The sequence below is a fragment of the Perna viridis genome, chromosome 7 (genome assembly GCF_037379345.1).
Source record: "Perna viridis isolate PV_CMFRI_1.1 ecotype Kerala chromosome 7, ASM3737934v1, whole genome shotgun sequence".
Classification (NCBI taxonomy): domain Eukaryota; kingdom Metazoa; phylum Mollusca; class Bivalvia; order Mytilida; family Mytilidae; genus Perna; species Perna viridis.
The window spans coordinates 28,240,954-28,265,601 of NC_142451.1; the positions used below are offsets into that span (position 1 = coordinate 28,240,954).

General features: G+C 31.7%; 1 protein-coding gene across 7 annotated transcripts in view; it reads left to right on the plus strand.

Moving 5' to 3' along the window:
• Nucleotides 1-24,648, plus strand: part of LOC148612147 (uncharacterized) — a 34,093-nt gene that overhangs the window by 6,157 nt on the left and 3,288 nt on the right. For 4 of the 7 annotated variants that reach the window (XM_088593309.1, XM_088593310.1, XM_088593311.1 and 1 more), the window contains exons 4-12: nucleotides 349-420; nucleotides 11,952-12,023; nucleotides 12,488-12,559; nucleotides 14,233-14,301; nucleotides 15,893-15,964; nucleotides 17,881-17,952; nucleotides 18,822-18,970; nucleotides 21,430-21,571; nucleotides 23,723-23,941. In XM_088593309.1, the coding sequence (XP_088449435.1) occupies nucleotides 349-420; nucleotides 11,952-12,023; nucleotides 12,488-12,559; nucleotides 14,233-14,301; nucleotides 15,893-15,964; nucleotides 17,881-17,952; nucleotides 18,822-18,970; nucleotides 21,430-21,476 (625 nt within the window). In that variant the 3' untranslated portion in view covers nucleotides 21,477-21,571; nucleotides 23,723-23,941. Of the gene's footprint in view, nucleotides 1-348; nucleotides 421-11,951; nucleotides 12,024-12,487; nucleotides 12,560-14,232; nucleotides 14,302-15,892; nucleotides 15,965-17,880; nucleotides 17,953-18,821; nucleotides 19,231-21,429; nucleotides 21,572-23,722; nucleotides 23,942-24,648 lie in introns of those variants that run through there. The other 3 variants (XM_088593313.1, XM_088593308.1, XM_088593314.1) reach the window with 3 other exon arrangements.

Sequence of the window (24,648 nt, forward strand, 5' to 3'; positions counted from 1 at the left end):
GTGATAGCGGTAACCAAAAGAATGTAAACTAGGGACAAAGACCAAACATGGAAAACAGACATACACAGAAAATTAGAAAAGTAACTAAAATCATACATACAGAGTAATAAAAGCAAATGAGCAAGTAGAACTCAACTAAAAACTGGAAGCAAGGACTAGGTGCACCGGTAGGGTAAGCGTACTCTGCTTTTCTATAAACATCCGCCGAGTTGCTTATAAAATCAAGTCCAGAGTTGACGGAAAAGGACAGCATAAGTTGAACGAATACGTTTTCATGAATATATTGATTAAATCAGTAAGCATTCCTAAGGGAAAAGCATAATTCGATATGTTGCTTACATATTTCAGGGATCTCAGTAATAACAGTATTGCTGTATTGAACAATGGTGTGTTTGATAAACTCGTCAATCTAAAGACCTTGTAAGTATAATAATATTACTGTTTATAAAGGTGTCAATTAAAGATTTCATACACTTATTGTGTGGATAAAGTTGTTCGATTTGGATTAAGAATAACAAAATCAGGGGAATCAAGGCTATAGCGGTAATCAAAAGAATGTAATCCAGGGACAAATACTAGACATGGAAAACAGACACACACATAAAAGAACATGAAGTAAATAAAATCATACATACAAAGTAACAAAAGCAAATGAGAAACTCGGACTCCACTAAAAACTGGGAGCATGGACTGGGTGCATCGGTACGGTAAGCGACTCATACAAATTACAAAAATAACACGTTTATATGCAAAATCTAAAATGTCAAATTTAAATTCCCCTTTATTTACGTTTGAAACGATCTTATTTTGACACATTATTAATTACATTTCTTTGGTATAAGACATGTGATGCCATAACAAGACATGTGTGACAATCTTAATTATATAAAATGATTTTGACATAGAATTGATACAATTTTTTGGTAGCTTTCAAGTTACTTTTCTATTTTTTGATGAATCAGCATATTTGCCTATACTTTTAGAATAACCTGTATCATGTAAAAGTCAATTTCAAAAACAGACAAATTATTGTAAAGCTTTCTATAGTTTTTTCGGGAAAATATTGTCACATTTCTACGTCCAATTAAACTTGGAGATAAAATGTTCTGTCTCTAATACAAGGTACAACATAGCTTATTTGTGGTACAAGTCATCAGTACAAAATATTTATGATTGTCATCATAAGTTCGTTTTGGTGTTTGCATTTGAACAATGAAAACTGATTTCTTCACCGTGACGTTTTTTTTTTTTGTTTTTTTTTTATTACCTCCGTCTACCCTGGTCTTGACAAATTTGAATTACCCTGTGGTTGTTCTATAACCTCATATATATTACCTTGATGTGTAAATTTGTCTGTTCATGGAACCATTTTACTGATTTTAACATAATAAAAAACAAGTGTTTTCGAGTCGTAGTGGAAATATCATGTTTTTTTTCTGTTTTGCTGTGTTGGAAAAAATACCCTCACGTTAGACTAAAGGTTTGGAGAATTACAGAACAATCATTTACATTTAATTTTGAAACTCGCATAGAAATAGGAGAGCAAGACTTATCAGCGGAATACTATTTGTCAGAAACAGGCATCGGAGATAAAAGGATCTAAATATATTCTTTTTTTTTTCGGAACTGATCTGCTATAAGTTACGGAATACTTTACTCCATCGAACAATATACTTTGGCATTGTTTGTATCACAGATTCTTGGTACATGATAATTTAAAAAGTACAAAAACAATTTTGTAATTTCTTATGTAAAAATAATCCATTTTCGTTTTTTCAAGCGTTTCTTCGTATGATTTATCGTCTTATCAAAAAAAAGTTTACAAGATAATTATCATTCTGTCCTCATTCAATTTCAATCGTGTACATAATGAAAATAGTTTAGAATTTTGAAGTATTTCCACGTAATCAAAATGATATAGTTTTTTTAAGTGTAGTCCACATGAAAAAATTCATTACATTTATAGTAAAAACATTAAAAGTCTTGGTCTTCCAAGTACAACTTATGTTGTGTTAATCAAACATATAATGGCCAAGCTAAATACTCATTATGAAATGAACTATTGGTTATTTTCTCATCTATGTGATTTTGATGAATCGCAAGATCGGAGAATTTTTCATTAGTTAATAATAGTTATGTTTTTGTTTGTGGTGTATGTGTAAACTGTCACTAAAATGTGGAGATTCCAAAATTCAAAAATTGGAGGTTGTTTTTGAAATCCACGACTGATTGAGAAAATAATAGTCGTCAAGATTGTCTACCGATATTTATAAGGGACATGTTTATCTTCCGCAGATTATACAAAAAGAAACCTATAACATGAGCTTTATAGAAAACTTAAACATTTCAAGTGTATAATAAAATTGCTCAAAGCAAGAAAAAGTTGTGGTCAGTTTTTGAGCTCTTTAGAAGCGTTGCATCTGTGTAATAGGAATGACTGACAAAACTATTCTGAATTCAAATTTACATTGAACAATAATATAACGAGAATATGTATAGTGCAAAGAAACATTAATCCCACTGGGATAAAAATGCCAGCCCAAAGCCACTCGTTTGTCTTCAATGAACAACGAGAAAACCCTCTTACCATAGGGCAGGCTAGAGCTGGTTCCAAAACATCACTACACAATGGAGCAGCGGAAGCTTTGCCCCTTTATACCCAAGTAACATACAAAAATAGCTAAAGGTGAAAACGAAACGATATATTCAGAGGCAAGGAATTTCTGATTTAGGACAGGAGCAAATAATGCAGCGGGGTTACAGTGACTTTCCTACAACCATGACAATCTTTTGTTACCTATCTGTTTAACAATACAAAGGAGGGACAAAGCTATTTGGGCATTTAAACTGTCCAATTGCTATTAAAGAATTGATGAGTATGTAGCCACTCACCCTTGAATTTTTTCTAGACAGACAATACCCTTTATGTTTCACATCATATGGAATTTTTCTAGCTATGACTATTACCCACAATGTGTTTTGAAAAAAAATTGTGCTCTTTTTAATTAATGATTTTTTGTTGTTTAGTTAATGTATTTAGGAGTTGACGGAAACCTGTTGAAAACATCGTTTGTTCTTGCTAACTTAGGGAAAATATTAATGTGGAAAACTAATGGTTGTGAATATTTTATATATTTTCCAAGACCTATACTGCTACCACTCTCTCCAAACAAGAGATTGTGGAAAACCATTAATCTGTGCTATCCTCTTTTGGTCTCTCTACCTAGGACAATGATTGTGATTCACCGTCTATGTACTGGATTACTTAACTTCACAATAATCCATACAAACAACGTTTCATAGCTTGATCTGCAAAATGTACCACCAAACCTCTTTCAAAACTTTTAATTTCTATACTCACAACTGTCAAAAAGGGTCTGCAGTCCTACCACAACACTTGTTACTCCCGTAGTGGTATTAATTCAATGTGGATCCTGAAAAATTCTAGATCTTTTGGATACAATCAGTTCAAGACTATTATCTGAATATAATAACATTAAAACCTATATTTTTTCAAACTGTATACTTCTATTCACCATACTCAGTTAAAATCCCGGTTAGTTCTTGGTAGAGATTCCTCATACTTTGTAAGAAATAATTCAAAATCATCTTCCAAATATACAGAGGAAGATGTTTACAAAATGCTGGAAGTTTTAATCCACAACATATTTGTCCAGTGTGGTGGACGTGTTTTTCAACAAACGGTCGGCATTCCAATGGGAACAAATTGTGCTCCTTTACTTGCTGACCTATTTCTTCACTCTTATGAGGCTGACTTTATAGCTGATTTGATCAGAAAGAAAGGATATCGTTTGGCTAGATCCTTTAATCTCAGTTTCCGCTATATACATGACGTATTATCTTTAAACAATCCTAATTTCGGGGATTTGATACATCGCATCTACCCCAAAGAACTTGAGATAAAGGATACTACAGATACTGTGAAGTTAAACTCGTATCTTGATCTACACTTAGAAATCGATGGTAAAGGAAAAGTATTGACCAAACTTTACGACAAACGTGATGACTTTTCATTCAGAATTGTTAACTTTCCTTTCATCTGTGGCAACATCCCTTCGTCTCCTGTGTATGGAGTGTTCATACCACAACTCATACGTTATGCCAGAGCTTGCCGAAGCTACGCAGACTTTTTGTATTGTGCTGGAACTCTATCAAACAGGCTTCTGCAACAGGATTATGTTGCTACATGATCGTTATGATGTATCCATCAGCACCATGAAAATTGATTTATTCAACGGGTCATAGTTTACCTTTTCTCGTTTGTCTACCCCGGACTTGCCTTTTTATGAGCAACTCGGCTGGTGTTTCTAGAAAAACAGAGGAACCTTACCCTACCGGTGCACCTGGTCCATGCTCCCAGTTTTTAGTGGAGTTCGAGTTGCTCATTTACTTTTGTTACTTTGCATGTATGATTTTATTTACATTCTTTGTTGTGTATGTCTGTTTTTCATGTCTGGTCTTTGTCCCTGGATTACATTCTTTTGATTACCGCTATAACCTTGGTTCCCTTGATTACTCTTCCAAGAAAAAATGCTTTAAACTCACAGGCCACCAAGTTGATAGCAAATAAGAAATAGCAAGTTAAAGAAAATCAATGTACTTAAGTTACTATGTTATGCTGCTATTTATTGTAATTGTCCAATCTCAAATATGAATTCATTGAATACTGCCTTTATTCATTTGAAATATATGCATTGATATATACTTTTTCAAAGTAACTGCTTAAACTATAGTTCAGATTCTTATTAATTTCTTGCACATGTTTTTGTTTTATTTAAAACATACATGTACATGTATATATTATAGTTCTAATGAAATTTAATTCATAAATATAAATCCAATGAAAATCTTTTTTACACAAAGAAACCACCCAAATCAGAGCTGCAATCATGGCACTTAATCCAGAACAACAATTACAATTAATGATAAACTAAAAAAAATATCAATGCACTTAATTCTAAGCTGTAGTTCCAATGAAAATAAAAGTTTTTGGGAAAACACATTTAAATCAAAATTCATCAAAAATATTGCACTACACGTAAATCCCAAACTACATATGAATTGTACTTAATCCAAAGAAGTGTGAATAACACTTATTATCCAAATCTAAAATTTTATTGAACATCATTGCACTTATAATCGCAAATAATAATTTCACTCAAACTCAATGCACTGAATCCCAAACTATAGCACAAATGAAAATTATTATTAACTTGTCACTTAAACCTTAGCTATGAATACCAGTACAGATAATCCAGAACAATATAATTCCAGTGGAAATCCTTCACATTTTATAAAACACTTAACTCACTAAATAAACTCAGTGCTATTTCAAAAATTGTAATTCACACGAACCTAAAACTGTTTACATTTTGTATAACACTTGTATCTTTAACAGCTTTAATTAAAAAAGGGACCTTAGTAGGACTATTCCAGTTTTACGATGGATGGTATAAATGTTGATTGAGGTCTTATTTTTATAATGATATATAAGACTTTTATTCAGTGATGTTAGGATAAAAAATATTTAAAAATACCATTTTAATCAAGGTTTTCAATCTTGTCAAATACAAAATAAAATCTAATTCGTTAAATTTGAACTCCCCTAACCAATAAAAAAAGTAGCATAACCCAGGTAGCTGCTTCAGATTTAAGCAACCAGGAGCTTATTATGAACAGATCCATTGGTGAGCAGTCATCAACTCTTTCAAAAGCAATGGGTCAGTTTATATATCCCAATAGCTTTGTCAAACCCTTGTTTTGTTCAGCATATTGACAACAAAAGAGTGTCATGGTTGTAGGATAGTCACTGTAAATTATTTTTGCAGGATCAAAACACTCCTAGTTCAGAAAACAATTACTATTCATACAATAAAAGTTCACGATATTGACTGAATTAGAAACTTTTCAAGGGTATTTCCACTAGCGATAATTGTCTTTATAGCCATTGGTTTATTAATACTTGAACTTCAAAGTTTAACCGTAAATAAAAAAAGAAAGAAATTTGACTGTAGCAAGACTTTTCATGGGACACAGTATGTGTTTAATCTAGAATAATCAGATTTAACTTTCGGTAACAAATTATGAATGAATGAAAACGTTAATTTGTTGATCCTGGATTGCAATGACTCCAAGGTTTCTTAAATTGTACTTTTATTCTCAGATTGATTGATTTAAACTAGATTGAGAACGTTACAATTATTAGGATGTGTGTAATTCAAAGAAAATTTGCGTCAACCATTAATGTTTTCAATGTGTTTATTGTAGCTATGTTCCATAGCAACTTATTAAAATTGTTTATTAATAAAAATCGATTCAAGTTACTGTACAAAATGCAGCAAAAAGTGCTACCCAACAAAGTAAATGTAAAATCAGATATTAATATACAGAATGGAAGAAATAGCGAAATTAATAGCAAGATGTTTTTAGTGTAATTTCGTTAACACATTAAGGACACTCTTCAGAGTACTTTTGATTTCAATTTTACTGTTCATCATGATATAATTGTTTTATTCTTTAGATACTTATATTGATTGATTGATTATTGGCGTTTAATGCCCAAGCAGCAATATTTCAGCTATATTCAGGCGATGAACGTGAAAAATGATAAAATGAACATGAAATGATGATGCAATGAAAAATGAGATGGGACACAAGGACAGTGGGGTCGACAAATTTTGATTGCCTCTGGAAACAGGGAGAGATGGGTAGGGTCGGGCAATTAAGGCTCCTGTGGCGGAGCCCTATGGTTCCTACTCCGGGTTAATACCACAGTAGGGTTTTTTAACGTGCGAGGAACGTTGCATCTTTTCCAACACGGTGCAACACTATGATTTGCGGTCAGTGTTTCCGTATTATAGCCTGACAACCCCAGCATGTAACATACCAGGAGTATCCCCATTCCACCACCTGGGCACATAACCCAGTTGCTTAGTGGGCAGAACACCCTAGCCCCCAGCTAAGGTTCTGAACACTATTTAGTGGCCTTTTACGACAAGCTTAGTGCTGCTGCAGGCCTATTCTTTTGAAACCCGGACCTGCACGGGTCTAGATACTTATATAATAATCAGCTAACATTGATTCAGAACGGAACCATTAGCAGACTAACTAATTTGTATTATTTGTGAGTATATAAAAGTGTTGAGTGAACTTAGTGGTTTAGGTATAAATATTTTATACTATTAGAGTCACACGAGTTCACAATTTTAAAACTATAAATTATGTCAATCAATTAGTTAGATAAACTGCATGTAAATAAGAAGTGGGCATCTCGCATAATTGAAAAGGAATACGCTTGCTAGACATTTTTAGACATTCTACTGCTAAATGTTACAACTTTTTTTCAATTGCGGCGTTAACATAATTACGTCACGGGTGGTTTAGAATACATGTATATATCCCTCGATCGGACAATTTAAAGTTGAATTGTATATAAAACAAGTCGTTAATAAATTGATACATTTTATTGTCTGGTGATCCTATACAATAAATAGGATTTAATCGACTATCTTGAATCACTTTTGCCTCGGACAAAATAACGTTTCACTTGTGCATAAAACAGATCAAATACATAGTTTAAATTTTACTGTCTATCGGCTGTCCTGATCATAATTTAATTATTCACTGTTCCCAATTAATTTTTCGAAGATTTTATTGAAAAAATAATCAATGGTACAAATATTTTAGTGGAAACCTAAATACTGTAATCCAGGGACAAAGACCAGACATAGAAAACAGATTCACACAACAAAGAACATTAAATAATCAAAATGTTACATATAAAGTAACAAAGTAATTGTGCAACTCGAACTCCACTGAAAATGGGACCATGGACAAGGTACATCAGTAGAGTAAGTGTCCTCTGCTTTTCTAGAAACACTAGCCGAGTTACAACAAAAAGTCAAGTCTAAGGTACACGCAAAAGAAACTACGACTCCTAGAACAAATCAGTTCTCAGGACAATAGTGACAAAATATATTTGCATACTGATGGGAAATTCAGAATTCGATATTTTGCCTATTTATTTTAGGGATCTCGGTTATAACAGTATTGTTGTATTGAATAATGTAATATTTGATAATCTCGTCAATCTACAAACCACCTTGTTAGTAAAATTAAATTTCTGTTGTTAAATGTGTCAATTGTAGTGTTCATACAAATGTTGTCTGGATAAAGGTATACGTATTTTCTTATGAATAGCAGGTTTACATACATATTTCAAATTTAAACTCCTGTTTATAAACGTTTGAAGAAATCTTATCTTCACTCATTATTTTTTTTTTCGTAGAAGACGTTTGATGACACAAAGGACACGTGTGGCAGTCTAAATGAAATAAAATTACCTTGATATAAAATTAATACAATTTTAATAGTAACATTTGAGTTGTTATGCCATTGTTTTGATGGAACGCCATATTCGCCTATACTTTTGAAATGCATGTAACCTGTGTAATGTAAAAATCAATTTAAAAAAAAAACAGACAAATTATTGTATAGCTTTCAACGGACTTCCAAAAAAATCTTGTCACAGTTCGCCGTCCGATTTAAATTTTGTTTAAATATGTCTGTCTCTAATTCAAGTTACAACACAGCTTATTTAGGGTACAAGTCAACAGTTAAGCTTTATCATCGTCATCACAAATTCGCAGATCGTAATGGTCTATGCACTTGAACAATGAGAACTGATTTTTTTCACCGTGTCAGTTTTTTCTTTTTCACCTGCGTCTACCCTTGTCTTGACATATTCAAGCAATCCTGTTGGTGTTTCTAAACGATTAGTGGAATAGTATTCTACATGTGCGCCCCTTGTCCATTTCACAGGATTATAGTGAAGTTAGGGTTACCCATTTACTTTTGTTTTTCGTTATTTTCTTTTATTTATTTTATTTTTAAATGAGCTTTCTAAGATATGTTAATTAAATGTGTACAATTTTGTTGTTTCATGAAACTGTTTTACTAAATTTAACTAAATAAAAAAAATGATCTGATTTGAGTGTTTTATATTGAGTCAGAATGTCATGTTTTAGTCTGTTTTAGTGTTTATAGAAAAATGTCCTCCCGTAAAACCAGAAATTTGAAAAAAAAAATCATAACATTAACTTACGTTTAATTACGTTCAAAACTCGCGCGGAAAAAGCAGAGAAAGACCTATCAGCTGATCATCATTTCTGCCCGAAACACACATTTTGTCCTTGTCATTTTTTGTTCATGTTTTTCAAGGTCCGACATATATAAATAATGTTTGGCCAATGATTGTAAGTTAAGTTTCAGATTCCATTACACCATCGAATAATATGATTTTGCACTGTTTGTACCACTATTTCTTGGTACGTAATTATGTAAATGTATTCAAACAATTTTGTGATTTCCGACGTAAAAGATATGTTCTTTTCGTTTGTTCAAGTCTTTCTTCTTAATTTATCATCTTTTTGTCAATAAAGTTTTAAGGATAATTATCATTCGATTCATATTCTATTTTTATAGAGTATGTAATCAAAATATCTAAAGAGATCTTAAGAATTTTCAAAGAATCCTAACAATATAGTTTTCAAGGTGTAGTCCACATGGGAAAATACATTACATTGATCGTAAAGAACATTTGATAAAAAAGCCTTGGTAATTCAAGTACAAGTTATGTGTATGGGAATCAAGCATATCATGGCCAGGTATTTTTCAATCAATCACAGGACATTTGTATCATCTTTATGAACTCCAAGAATCGTAAAATTAAAGAGGACGTTTTACTGAGCGGTGAATTTTTTTTTTCAAACTCCACAACTGATTGAGATAGAAATAGTTGTCAAGATTATCTACCGAAATTAACAAGGGACATTTCAATCGTCTGCAGACTATATAATAAGAATCCCATAACATGAACATTATACAAATCTAAGACATTTTCATTTTTAAAAAATCCCTAAAAGCCAGACAAATCTATGGTCAGGTAAGTTTTTTAGCACCTGAAATGCTTTGCAGCTACTCAATTGGAATGTCTGACATTATCATTTTAACTTCACATGTTATATGAAAACAATAGAAAATATGACAAGAATATGTATGGTGTACATTGTATATGTCAAAGGGACACAGTATGTTTTAAAATATTCTACAATATGCAGACATAAACTTCGGTAACAAAATATGAACGCGATGAAAACGTGAATTTGTTCATGGTTTACGTTGCCCCCTAGTTTTTGTCAAGTTATACGTTGCCAAAAAAGGCTTTTATTCTTGGATTGATCAAATTAAACTAGAATAAAACTTCTAAGACATTGTAATTGCAATGAAAGTGCCGTCAACCATTATCTGTTTTTATAAAAGCATTAGTTGTAACTATATTCAATTGCTGTTTACATTTTTATATATTCAAATTAGTAAAATATATTTCAGTTACTGTAAAAAATGCAGCAAAAACGTACTACCCAACATAATTGAAATTAAAATCATATATCAATTTACAAAATGATAAAAATTACAAATTGCAAGCTCTCCAAAGGACAATTCCGTTTGTAAACCCCTTCAGAACAATGTTCAGAGTACCTGTGATTTCAATTTTATTGTTTATCATAATATAGTTGTTTCATTCTTTAGATACTTTAATAAAAATCAGCTAACATCGATTCAAAACGGAACCTTTAGTAGACTCAGTTGTATTATCTGTGAGTAAAGTAAAGTATTGACTGAACTAATTGGTTAAGGTTTAGAATATATTGCAATATTAGCGTCACAAAAATTTTAAATCAGCAAATTATGCTAATTACCAATTTTCAATTAGTTGGATAAACTGCATGTAAAGAAGAAATTGCATTGTCGCCTAATCGAAAGGGAATACACGTTTGCTAGAGGCAATTTGGAATTATTCGCTTAAAAGGCATACTACAAAAATTCATCATTCCAGTAGAATCTGTTTAATGAATTACTAGACATTTTCTAATATCTTTGTGTATTTCAAAAAGTACAGAATAAGGGGATTTTTAATGAGCTGTGAGTTATAATGTTTTTGTTTTTGGTGTATGGGTTAAAATTTCTTTGAAAATTGGAAATTTAAAATATTGGCCTGTTTTTTGGCAAAAGTCACAACTGATTAAGATAGAAATAGTAATCAAGATTGTCTATCTCAAATTAATGAAGGACATTTAAATCATCCGCAGGCTATGCAACAAGAAACTCTTAATATCATACATAACTAAGACATTTTGACATTACAAAAAAAACCCTCAAAGCCAGACGGTTATGCTCAGGTCACCTTATAGCACGTCACATGTGTTGCAATTGCTTTTTAGGGATGTCTAACAGAACTATTTTGACTTCAAATTTTGTATGAAAACAATACATAAAATAACGAGAGTAGCTATGTTATATATGTCAACGAGACAACAACCCAAAGCGATAAAAATGCAAGCACAAGGTCACCCATTTCCCATCAATGAACGACAAGAAGGTAGGCTGCAACTGGCCACACAATACCATTCCACACAGATGCAGCAAATGTGTTTTCCCTAAATACTCAAGTAACATAAAAATAAACTAAAGGTGAAACGAAACAAGACATAGAGAGGCCAGAAAATCCCGATTTGGGACAGGCGCTAAAAATTCGACGAGGTTGATTACTTTGATGTGATCACAACCCTCATAGTTTCGAAAACATATATCGTTCGTACAATTAGAATTATCAGTATTGGTGGAATAAGAAACTTTCTTTCCTTAAGACTTCAACGTCAAAGTTTTATCATTAAATAACAAGGAAAGACATTTTGACTTTAGAAAAACGTTCCTTTTGGGACACGGTATGATTTGAAAAATTCTACAATAATCAGACATAATCTTCGGTAACAAAATATGAACGACATGAAAACGTAAATTTGTCGTTCACAGTACGTGTGGTTTCAATTTTATAGTTTGTATCATAATGTTATTGTTTTATACTTTAGATACTTGCATGACAATCAGCTAACATCGATTCATGATGGAACCTTTAGTGGACTGTCTAAGTTGCGTTATTTGTGAGTTGACGAAAGTGTTAAGTGAACTAATTGATTGAAGTATAGAATATTTTACAATATTAGAGTTAATGTAAATAAAATATGGCTCCGTTCGTTGCCTAATCGAAAATTATAAGATGCCAAAAAGCCAAAAAGGCATACTAGAAAAAATTATCAAACAAGTCGAATTTGTCATGTGAATTACTAGGCATTTTCTATGAACTTTGTGAAATTTTAGAATTGCAAAATCGGAGTTTTTGTATTTTAATTAGCTGTGAATAATTTTATTCGAAAATGGACATTAAAAAAATTCCCAAGTTTTTTTTTTTAATTTTTTTCAAAATCCACAGGTAATTAATATAGAAATTGTGATTAACATTGTCTATCGACATTGAAATTAAAATCATGTGTCAATTTACAAAATGATAAAAATAACAAATTGACAATTTTATTGTTTATAATAATATAATTGTTTCATTCTTTAGATACTTAAATAATAATCAGCTATCATCGATTCAAAACGGAACCTTTAGTGGACTGACTTATGTGTATGATTTGTGAGTTGATTAAAGTGTTAAGTGAACTAATTGATTGAAGTATAGAATATTTTACAATATTAGAGTTACAAATATTCACAATTTTAAATTGGCGAATTATTTCAATCAATTCGTTTGATAAACTACTGCATGTAAATAAAATATGGCTCTGTCGCCTAATCGAAAATTATAAGATGCCAAAAAGCCAAAAAGGCATACTAGAAAAATTTATCAAACAAGTTGTAATTGTCATGTGAATTACTAGGCATTTTCTATGAACTTTGTGAACTTTAACAAGTGCAAAATCGGAGGGTGTTTTTTAATTAGCTGTGAATAATAATGTTTTGTTTGTGTGGTGTAAGGGTTAAAATTTTATTAAAAATGGAAATTAAAAAAATTCCCAAGTTTTTTGTTTTTTTTTTCAAAATCCACACGTGATTAAGATAGAAATTGTAATTAACATTGTCTATCGAAATTTATAGAGGACAATTTAATCTTCCGCACACTATACAACAAGAAGGCCATAACACGAACATTATTCAAAACAAAGACATTTTGACTAAAAACAACTATCAAGTCCAGACAATGTCATGGTCAGGTAAATTTTATAGCACTTCAAATGCATTGCATCTGCGTAATATGGAAGGCTGAAAAAAACTATTTTGATTTCAAATTTGATATGTAAATAATAGATGATATAACTAGAATAGGTATGTTGTATACGTCAAAAAGATTACAACCAAACTGGGATAAAATTGACAACACAATGCCACTTTTTTGTCTTCAATGAACGACGACGGAACCCTTATATCACACGGCATGGCTGCAGCTGGCCCAAAAATTATACCCACGTACTGCAAAAGAGTAGCTCCTGTATACGCAATAGACATCATAATATATTATAGGTGAAATCGAAACAAGACAAAAACAGCCCTGAAATTCCTGACTTCAAATGCACTCAAAAATTGCGGCGGGGTTAAATTGCTTTAGCGTGATCAAAACCCTCATATTTCTTAGAATAATTACTGTTCATACCACAAGGATTTTCCATATTGATTTTACACATTTTTTCAAGGGTCTCTCTACTAGCAATAATTGTCTTTATTGCCATTCGTTTATTAAGTCTTCAAAAGAAAATAAGTTTGGCTTTGGCCACTCGTTTCGTGTTGTGACACAGTATGTTTTGAAATAGTCTACACTAATCAGACATAACCTTAGGTAACAAAATATGAACGAGATGAAAACGTAAATTGGTTGTTCGTGGATTGCAATGTCCCCTAGTTTTATTTTCAAGTTTTACATTACCAAAAAGGGGCTTTTATTATTGGATTGATCAATTTAAACAACAAACAAAATATTGATGGAACTTCAAAGACACATGCAGTTGCAATGAAAGTGGCAATACCAAATACATGTTTTCAATTAAAGCATGATTTGCAGCTATATTCAATTGCTGCTAACATTTTTATATATTAATGTTAGTAAAATATATTTCAATTACTGTGCAGAGAATATACTACCCAACACCATTGAAATTAAAATCATATATCAATTTACATAATGATAAAAATAACAAATTAAATAGCAAGCTCTTTGATGAACAATTCCGTTTGTAAACCCCTTCAGAACACTGTTCAGAGTACCTTTGGTTTCAATTTTATTGTTTATCATAATATAATTGTTTCATTCTTTAGAAAATTAAATAATAATCAGCTAACATCGATTGATGATGGAACCTTTAGTGGACTGACTCTGTACTATCTGTGAGTAAAGTAAAGTATTGACTGAATTAATTGGTTAAGGTTTAAAATATTTTGCAATATTAGAGTCACAAAAATTTTAAATCAGCAAATTATGCTAATTATCAATTATCAATTCGTTTGATGAACTGCATGTAAATAAGAAATTGCGTTGTCGCCTAATCGAAAGGGAATACACGCTTGCTAGAGACATTTTGGAATTATTCGCTTAAAAGGCATACTAGAAGAATTCATCATACCAGTCGAATCTGTATGGCACACTAGAAAAATTCATCATAGAATCTGTTCAATGAATTACTAGATATTTTTTATTATCTTAGTGAACTTCGAGAATTACAAAAGTGGTTTGTTTTTTTTAATTAGCTGTGAATTATTATTGTTTTTTTTTGTTTTTGGTGTATGGGATGAAATTTCATTAAAAAAGTGGAAATTTGAAAAATGCCTCCGGTTTTCTTTCAAAATTCACAACTGATTAGGATACAAATGGAAATCAGGTTTGTCTATCGAAATTAATGAGTGACATTTAAATCTTCCACAAGGTATACAACAAGAAGCTCTTAACATGAACATTACAAAAAACTAAGACATTTTGACATTTTAAAAACCCTCATAGCCATTCAAAATTATGGTCAGGTCAGTCTTTTAGCACTTCACATGCGTTGCATCTGCGTAGTAGGGATGGCTGACAGAACTATTTTGACTTCAAATATTATATGAAAACGATAGATAATATAACGAGAATAGGATGTTGTATATGTCAAAGAGACAACAACGCCACAGGGATAAATATGCTAGCACAGGGTCACCCATTTTTCATCAGTGAACGACGAGAATACTCTTATACCGCGGGGCAGGCTGCAGCTGGCAACAAAATATTATTCCACACGGCTGCAGTAAAAGAGTTTCCCCTAAATACTAAAGGTGAAAACGAAACAAGAGTATCTTTCCTGTAACAATTTGATCCGATGGAGCAGTGTAGCGAATAGAGTCGTCACATTTTGAGACGTTTGTGTAATATTGATTTGTTGTGACATGCATCATTAATTTGATTCTCTATCCTACACCTAAATGAACTGTTCCATACTACCATGCATCGTGTACTAAGTTAGAGCCCTAGATTAATCCTACGAGGAGGAATGACCCGGCCAGCAAAAGCTATATTTTTATATAGCCTAGCCCGTCGAGTGGTCCAGGGCGCTGGACTTATTGCAGGCGGTGTTGCCGTAGATGTCACAGCGGTACGAGTTCGAGTCTCGCGAAGGGAATGACCAAAAATTTGCATCGCGAATTTGACAGTTCTAACATCGTTGGAAATTTTTTAGACCCTTCTATAAGTTTACGTATCTTCTCTGTATCAATTTGATCGGATGGAGCAATGTAACGAATAGAGTCGTCACATTCTGAGACGTTTATATATATATATAAAAACAGGGAAATGAGTAGCAAGCACTTTTTGGGTAATTTCGTTAACAAACGGAATTACCCAAAAAAGTGCTTGCTACTCATTTCGCTGTTTCTTTCATTTTGTAGATTTATAGAGGGCCTGTGGTTTCAATCTTATTGTTTATCTGGATATTATTGATTTATTCTTTAGATACTTAAATGATAATCAGCTAACATCAATTCAAACCGGAACCTTTAGTGGACTGACTAAGTTGCATTATTTGTGAGTATTTTAATGTGTTGATTGAACTAATTAGTTTAGGTATAAAATATTTTGCAATAGTAGAGTTACAAGTATTCACAATTTTAAATTAGCGAGTTATGTCAATTTGTTCGTTTGATAAACTGCATGTAAATAAAAAGTGGCACTGTCACCTAATCGAAAAGGAATAGAGGCTAAAGTGCATACTAGAAAAAGTTATCATACAATCGGAATCTATTAAATGAATTACAAGACTTTTTTTTGACATTGTGAACTTCAAGAATTGCAAAATCGGATGTGTTTTTTATGAGCTGTGAATATTAGTGTGTATGCTTTTAGTGTATGGATTAAAATTTTATTAAAAAGTGGAAATTAAAAACATTCCTCAGTTTTTTTATCAAAATCCACAACTGATTGACAAAGAAATAGTAATCAAGATTGTCTATCAGAATTCATGAGGGACATTGAAATCTTCCGCAGACCATACAACAAGACATTTATAACATGAACATCAAAACAAAACGAAAACATTTTGATATTTAAAACAAAATCAAAAGAAGACAAAGTTATGCGTAATTTTGATGGTTGACAAAGCTATTTTGTCTTCAAATTTTATATCTGAAAAATAGATAATATAACGAGAATAGGTATGATTTATATGTCAAAAGTCAATAACCCCACTGGAACGAAAATGCCAGCACATTTTATTTCAATGAACGACGAGGAAACCCTCATACCACAGGGCAGGTTGCAGCTGGCCAAAAGTTTCATTATAAACTGGTACTGCGAAAGAGTTGCCACTATATAAACAAGAAACATCAAAATAAACTATAGCTGAAAACGAAACAAGACATACAAATGCAAATGCCAGAAATACCTGACTTGGGATCGGCGCAAAAAATGCGACGGGGTTAAATTACTTTGGCTTTATCACAACCCTCCAAGTCCTGATAACATATACTGTTCATACCATTGGAGTTCCTAATATTGAATGAATTAAAAATTTTACAAGTTTCTCCCCACCAGTTGCAATCAAACAAAATATGAACGATATGAATACGTAAATTTGTTTTCATGGATTACGATGATTTTTTATACTAAAATGATGAAACTTCTAAGACATGTGTAGTTATATTGCAAGTGGCTATAACCATTATATGCTTTCAATAAAAAACATTCGTTATAGTTATATTCAATTGCTGCTAACATTGTTTATATGTTTATATTAATAAAATATATTTGAATTACTGTGCAAAATACAGCGAAAACGTGCTAACATATACCATTGAAAGTAAAATTAGATATCAATTTACAAGGTGAAAAGCAAGCTCTTTTGGGTAATTCCGTTCGTAAACCCCTTCAGAACACTGTTCAGAGTACCTGTGGTTTCAACTTCATAGTTTATCATGATATAACTATTACATACTTTAGATACTTATATAATAATCAGCTAACATCGTATAGTTTGTGAGTATATTAAATTGAGTGAACTAATTGGTTTAGCTATAGTATATTTAGCAACATTAGAGTTTCACACATTCACAATTCTAAATCAGCGAATTATGTCAATCAATTAGTTTCATTAACTGCATGTAAATAAGAAATGGTATTGTCGCTTCAGCGAAAAGGAAAAGACGCTTTTTAGACATGTTTTGGAATTTAACGCCATACTAGAAAAAGTAACCAAAAAATAATCATTGACAAGTATTGCATACCTGTATGTAAGGAAAGTTTTGTATCGAGATAATATCGTTTTCGATTTTGGTCTTGAAAAGTTTAATATGTCTGATAATCAGTTTTATGCATATTTCATACTTTGTTGTTTACTCGCATTTCTTTTTGTGTTTGTTTGTTTTTATTTATATCTATTTTTTTTCATTTTTATTTTGTTGTCTGATATCTGGTATCTTAATTTTATTTATACTTGTTTTTATCAGACGAGTACAAAACAACAATATAACCAATCTTGACCCAGGAGAATTTGTGAACCTTACAAACCTCAATTTTCTGTGAGTATGGGTTTACAAAGTGCTCTTTCTGGTATTAAGGTGGTATACAGAACTTGTATACGTATAAACGGAGGCTATGTTTATTGATTTATTGATATTTTTTTTTGTCAGCGTCCGTTCAGATTCGCAAATTATTTGTGAATAAACATTGAATTATTTAACACCATATCTAAGTGAACATACGAGCAGTATTCAAATGGAATATGCAAATGCATGTATATTCTTATTTCTGAATTACAGTTTATTACATAGGTTTTTAAATCCCACATATGGGATCGGATCGATAACCCCTTATTATTAATGAAAAATGGCTTTCAAAACAAATATCTGCTGCGAATTAAACAAAAACAAAACGTTAAGTGTTCAGGTGAATCATGATTATAAAGGAAGGAAAGATGATTTTCTTTATCTGATTTTGTTCTGTGAATGTACATTCAATTTTCATAGAATACGTCATTGTATAGACAATACTGAAAATATTGATTCCCGTATTATTTACTTATTTATGATATGAAAATGTTTTAAAAAAGGACTTATTTTTTTTAAAAGGTCCTTTTTGAGTTCACTTTTTGATTCATATTTTAAATGCCATAAAAACCGACAGAATAACTTTTGTGAAAAAGAAGGAAATCAATTCGTCAATGATCATAAGTTGTACTGAGTGTAAGACCGAAGAGTCAGCTGTTTGTCATGGGCGTCATGATAGAGAAGAGTATTACATTTGCTGAAGGCTTGATATTATACAAGATTGGTGGTTTGATAGACCCATGTTTGACTATTGTTGATATTGCAGCTAGTCACTTCATGACTACTGACAATTAAAAAGAAATTTCATTTCTGTGCTTAAAACAACAATCTAATAATTTCAGATATCTGGATGTCCTATGTGGATGCAATATTTATCCGTTGTGGTCATGGATAAAATCAATAGGAAAATTTAGTTCTACGATTAAATGCTTTGATAGGAAATACATGACCTTAAGCAATTTGACAACTACTGACTTCCAAATTTGCCGAGGTAAAGTAATCATTTTTTATTTTATTTTCAAAGTTCAATTGATATTGTTCTTTACATTATTTTTGTTTAACCTACAAAAAGTAACATTTGTCTAATCTGAATTGTAATAAAAATGGTTTGATATTGTGGTTGATCGGGTAGTAACTTGATTTTACTTACATTTTGTTATTTCTGTAACCCAGTAGCTTCTATAATTTAAGCATTGTGTTTGGAAAGACGATATCAAATTAGCTAGTTGCGAAATGCATAAATACAAACATAAATTTACATAAATACTTAGAAAATGATATATTTATCGTAGTGAAAATGTAAAACAAGAAAAATGAAAAGGATGATTGTTAGAACATGTTATAAGCAGCAAGGGAAACAATTAAATAAATCTGTAGACTCTTACTTCTTTAATGGAAAACCACAGGGACACGGTTTTTTTTTTTTTTTGCCAATAGTTTGTTGATATAGCAGTACATTTGAACTATTAAAAATCACTCTCCCTTCTGTGTGGAAAACTGCTGTCATTTCCTTCCTACCTTTGTTTCGTTTTTCTTGCTTTGTAGTATAGTTTGACATATATCTATAGTATATATACAATGATGTAGTGTTTTAAACTTTTTAATCAGAAAACACTTGATATTCATTCGTTTGCCTGTTTGTTTGTTTTTGTTTTTCCTTTGCCGTATATTTTTCTATATTTAAAATTTCATATTTCATATATGATTGACATAAATATAATGTTAAGTTGGTTTCATTTATTAAAATACTTCTCAAGATTATTATATTCAAATATCTGCATTTAAATTTACTTATTTGTATTTGTGTATTAATACGTGTTAATGGTTGACTCTCATTTAACTGATATAAACATAGAGGAATTGCTTTAATTTTTATATACATAAGATTTGTGGAAGTTCGTGCAATATATCATTGTTTTCAGAACTGTATTTTTACTATAACTTTTTTTTTTAATTTATTGATGACGAAATAAATAAGATGTTATATTTGCACTTATGCAAACGAAAATTTATTTACGCTCACATTTGGTTGCTGTCTGGGGTAAGTTTTTTTATTTGTATTTAATTAATATACTTAATGTTTATTGTGATATTATTGGCAGATTGATTGCGGTTAGAAATATTAAGATATTTTATGATCTGTTTTGACATTTAACGGTACAGTGAAAGAACTGTGCTCACTGCAAACGTATAAAAGTTTTAATTTTTGAATAGAGCAGTCGATCATTTTAAAGGGATATATTGAATCTGATAGGTACTTAAGTCAACAGTGATAGGATAAGAGATACATAGTTGAAATAAAAAATCGCATTACTTCGCGTTTTACAACAAACGCTCGGTATTCCAATGGGTACTCCTCTACTTGCTGACCTTTTCCTAAACTCTTATAAGGTTGACTTTATAGCTTATCTGATGCGAAAGAAAGAACATCGTTTGATTAAATCCTTTAATCTCAGTTTCCGCTATATATATGACGTACTATCGTTAAACAATCTCATTTTAGGGGATGTGATACATCGTATCTACCCCAAGAAAATTGAGATGAAGGATACTACAGACACTGTGATGTCAGCCACATATCTTTACCTACACTTAGAGATCGATGGTAAAGGAAAACTATTGACCAAACTTTACGACAAAAGTGCTATGATTTTTCATTCAGAATTGTCAACTTTTCTTTCATATGTGGCAACATACCTCTCGCACCTTGGCTTGCCGTAAATACGCAGACTTTGTGTATCGCTCTAGTACTCCTACAGTTAGGCTTCTGGAACAGGGTTATGTTGCTACAAGATTGACGAAATCACTACAGAAGTTTTATGGTCGCCACCATGAACTTGTGGATCGTTAAGGTGTATCCATCTGCACTATAAAAACTGATTTGTTCATCGTGTCATAGTTATCCTTTCCCCCTCTGTTTACCCGGGACGACTTTTTATGAGGAATTCGGCGGGGGTGTTCTAGAAAAGCAGAGGACGCTTACCCTACCGATGCACCTGTTTCATGCTACCAGTTTTTAGTGGAGTCCAAGTTGCTCATTTGCTTTTGTTACTTTGTTTGTATTATTTTGGTTTTTCAATGTTCTTTGTTGTGTATGTCTGTTTTCCATGTTTGGTCTTTGTCCCTGGATTACTTACTTACCTTGGTTTCCTCGATTACTCTTTGATATGCCAAAAATATGAAAATTCACAGATTACAAAATCTCCTCATATGTTATAACAGTCTTTTCTAATATTTAATATCAGATTTTGTTTTCTAGGGCAATTTGTGTAACTTGAAGAAAACTATATCATCGTTACCATCTCAGAATGTTGGTAAAAACAGATATTATCGTATGCTGAATAGAATGTATTTTAATATTAATTCATTTACAGCGGTCTGAATGTAGGAACACCACAAGCGTTCATTATTTAAGGATTTTTCTTCTTTTCCATTTCATTTTCAATTTAGCTCATTCAACATGTTTATACCTTTGTATACCTTTACTTCGAAATTAACAACTGTATACCAGAGCTAGTTGTTACTGTTCTGACTTTAACAGACGCCATCGTTGCCGGCAGGAAGGACTTTTTGGGCCATGGTAATTAAACAGGTACGTCTCAAAACCTACCTGGAAAAAGGGTTTATTTACAATATCTAAATCTTATTTTTTAATATTCTGTTTCAAATAAAGAATATAGACGATGAATTGTCTTTTTTTCTATCTATATTATTTTTACTACTTATTTTTACAAACGTTCCTCGGTGTCCATTTTGTGCTGTGCTGTTTTGCAGTATACCAGAAACAATTAACTGTAACACATATGGGAAGTTAAGCGCACTAAATAAAACCGGCCTACCATTTATGCAAATATAAGCTTATTCTCGTTTTGTCTTGTGCCGTTCTTTAAGTAGTTTGCCATTGTGTTATCATTGTGTGTGAGTTCGCGGGTCTTATTTAACGTTTTCCATCGGTAAACTTTTATATACTTAAGAAAACAGAAGTTCACATATATGTATCTATTTGCAATAAGATGGTCTCTTCGTTAAGGTTTGCTTCTCCAACATACATTCATTTATATTTTAACAAATAATTTTGTTCAACCAACGAAGTTGGACGCATTGTTTTTACTCTGTTTCTTATTATAAAATTTATCATTGTAATACCCGTCTTATCCTAAACTCCTCAGAAATAGCTGAACGAATTTCGTCAAGAAAATCACTATAAATTGTAGAAGGTTGATACTTGATTTAAAAATAGGTCATCAAAAGGGCTTCCAATTGGCCATATTAAAATTTAAAAAATGGCACCATTTCAAAATTGCCGTCTTTCAAAATTTTAATTTAAAACATTTGCTTGGTCGTAGAAATTAATTTAAATGCTCCTGTTACAATGGTGGACCTGCGGAAATATCCTGTTACGCCGAACAGTGCAATTATATCTAGTTAACATCATGACTGATGGAATTTTTGGGATTTATTTTGTATTTCAGATGTTGGATAATATTTGCAGTCTTAACAGTAATATAGTATTTCCATCGAGATTGTTTGATATTGTCTCCAAAGAAGTTATAATTAAATAAATATTGTTATTGTTACAATTAAATTAATAAGAATTTCGTTTGATATACTAGGTCTCAGTATCGTATAAATATTCCAATAAACTTCTTTAGTGAAGTGCATATTTTAGGATTTTTTAAAAATATGTAAATTAATTTAATAAAACTTTCACATTTCTAAGGGTTTGTAAAAAAAACTTCCCGCAAAAAAATAGGGTGAGTCCACGAGGATTTGGACAGAAAAATGGACGTGAACAATGAATAGCCATTTTCTTTACTTTCACTTTCATCAAACCAACCTTTCATTGGCACATTTTTATGTTATAACGTTACACTGTCTTAAATTTGTCATCTTATAGTGTTATGTTTGCTCTATAAGACATTATAAATCATAGTTGATGTAAAAAGTTTGTAAAGATGCAAAAAGAAAATGCACTATTTTCTTTTTATATCCTCCATGTTTTGACGTACACCTGCTCAGGGATATTCAATGCAATACTGATACCATAAATCAAAATAGAGGAAAAAATTATAATAAAATCCCTGTTCTTAGTGGTTTCCTCTTAGACACCGATTTATCAGATGCTATTACAATGAATACAATCTTATTGTCATTCACTTAATGCCTTTGGGTCCAATCTTTATGAAATTTATGAACAAAAAATGTTAATTTGCTTTCGCGATTTTATTCCAAATATCGCAAAGCGACTGCGTTACATGTGACAGTGGTAAACTTGATCTTGAGTAGCTATTAAAAATTAATTGCAACGTATCCATTAGTAAATTCAATGATTGTATATTGCTTCCCTCCATTTACCCTTCCCGCCCCATTAAATTATTATTCTTATTATTAAAGACTATTTTGTTGGTGGTCATCATTTGCCTAACAAAAACGGACGTGAATCCTTTTTTCAAGATTCTTTTCGAAATCAAAAGAACGCAATCCAGGAACAAAGACTGAAGAAGGAAAAAAGACAAACACAGCAAAGAACATTAAAAAATCAAAATAATGCGTACAAAGAAACCAATATAAATGTGCTACTTGGACTCCACGAAAAACTTTGAGCATGGACCAGGTGCAACGGTAGGGTAAGCACCCGCTGCTATTCTAGAAACATCCGCCAAATTAATCCTATAGATTCACGGTAAGACGAAAAAGGAAAGTAAAACATGATTTGTTGAACAAATCGCTTTTCATTTTGCAGATAAATACACCGTAACGATCCACGAGTTCATTAAGTCAACCAAAAATTAAAATGGCTTCAATCTTGCAGCAACATAACCCTGTTCCAGAGGCCTAATGGCAGGAAGTCTTGCGCGGTACAAGAAGTGAGCGTAGTTACGGCTAGCTCCGGCATAACGTATGCCTTGTAACATGAAAACTCTCTACGCAAGTGCTGAAGGGTTATTTCCACAGATGAAAGGTAAGTTGACAAAAACAAATGAAATTCATCACGTTTGTCGTATGGTTTGACCAATAGTTTTCCTTTTCCACCGATCTCTAAGTGTTGGTCATAATATGAAGATGATTTTACAGCGTCTGTAGTATCTTTTACATTAATTGTTTTTGTTTCTTTACTTGTTGTTTTTTTATTATTTTTCTTTGTTTTTGTTTTTTGTTTTTTTTTGTTATATATAGATAAATGCCTGATGATATCTTCTTTTTTTTTTTGTTTCTAACAAACATTTGTCAATGATGTCAATCGCGGGTTTTTAAAAATATGTGGGGCGACACTCGAATATAGATGATAGTCTGATAGGCCGACCAGGAAAATCCCGAATTTCGAGGAAACCTGTATCCAATGACAATGATCAACATGGTGTCGGACCACACCAAAATCGAAAATCATAAAATATGTTTATAATATTGACGGACGTTTGCTGGTTTGAACGACGGCTAGAGGGTGAAATAATTGTCAAACACACTCTTCCATTACGGTAACGTACCAAAACCTGATCGGACAATGGAAAATATCGGAACACCGTATTTTAATATACGCACACAGACAAAACATTATTTTCCCGCTGTACTATTAGAAACGCGGGAAAAAACAAATAACCACAAACAAATTTTAGATTTATTTTTTACAAGGTGTAGGAGACTAGATTTAACACTCTCTCAATGTTTGTC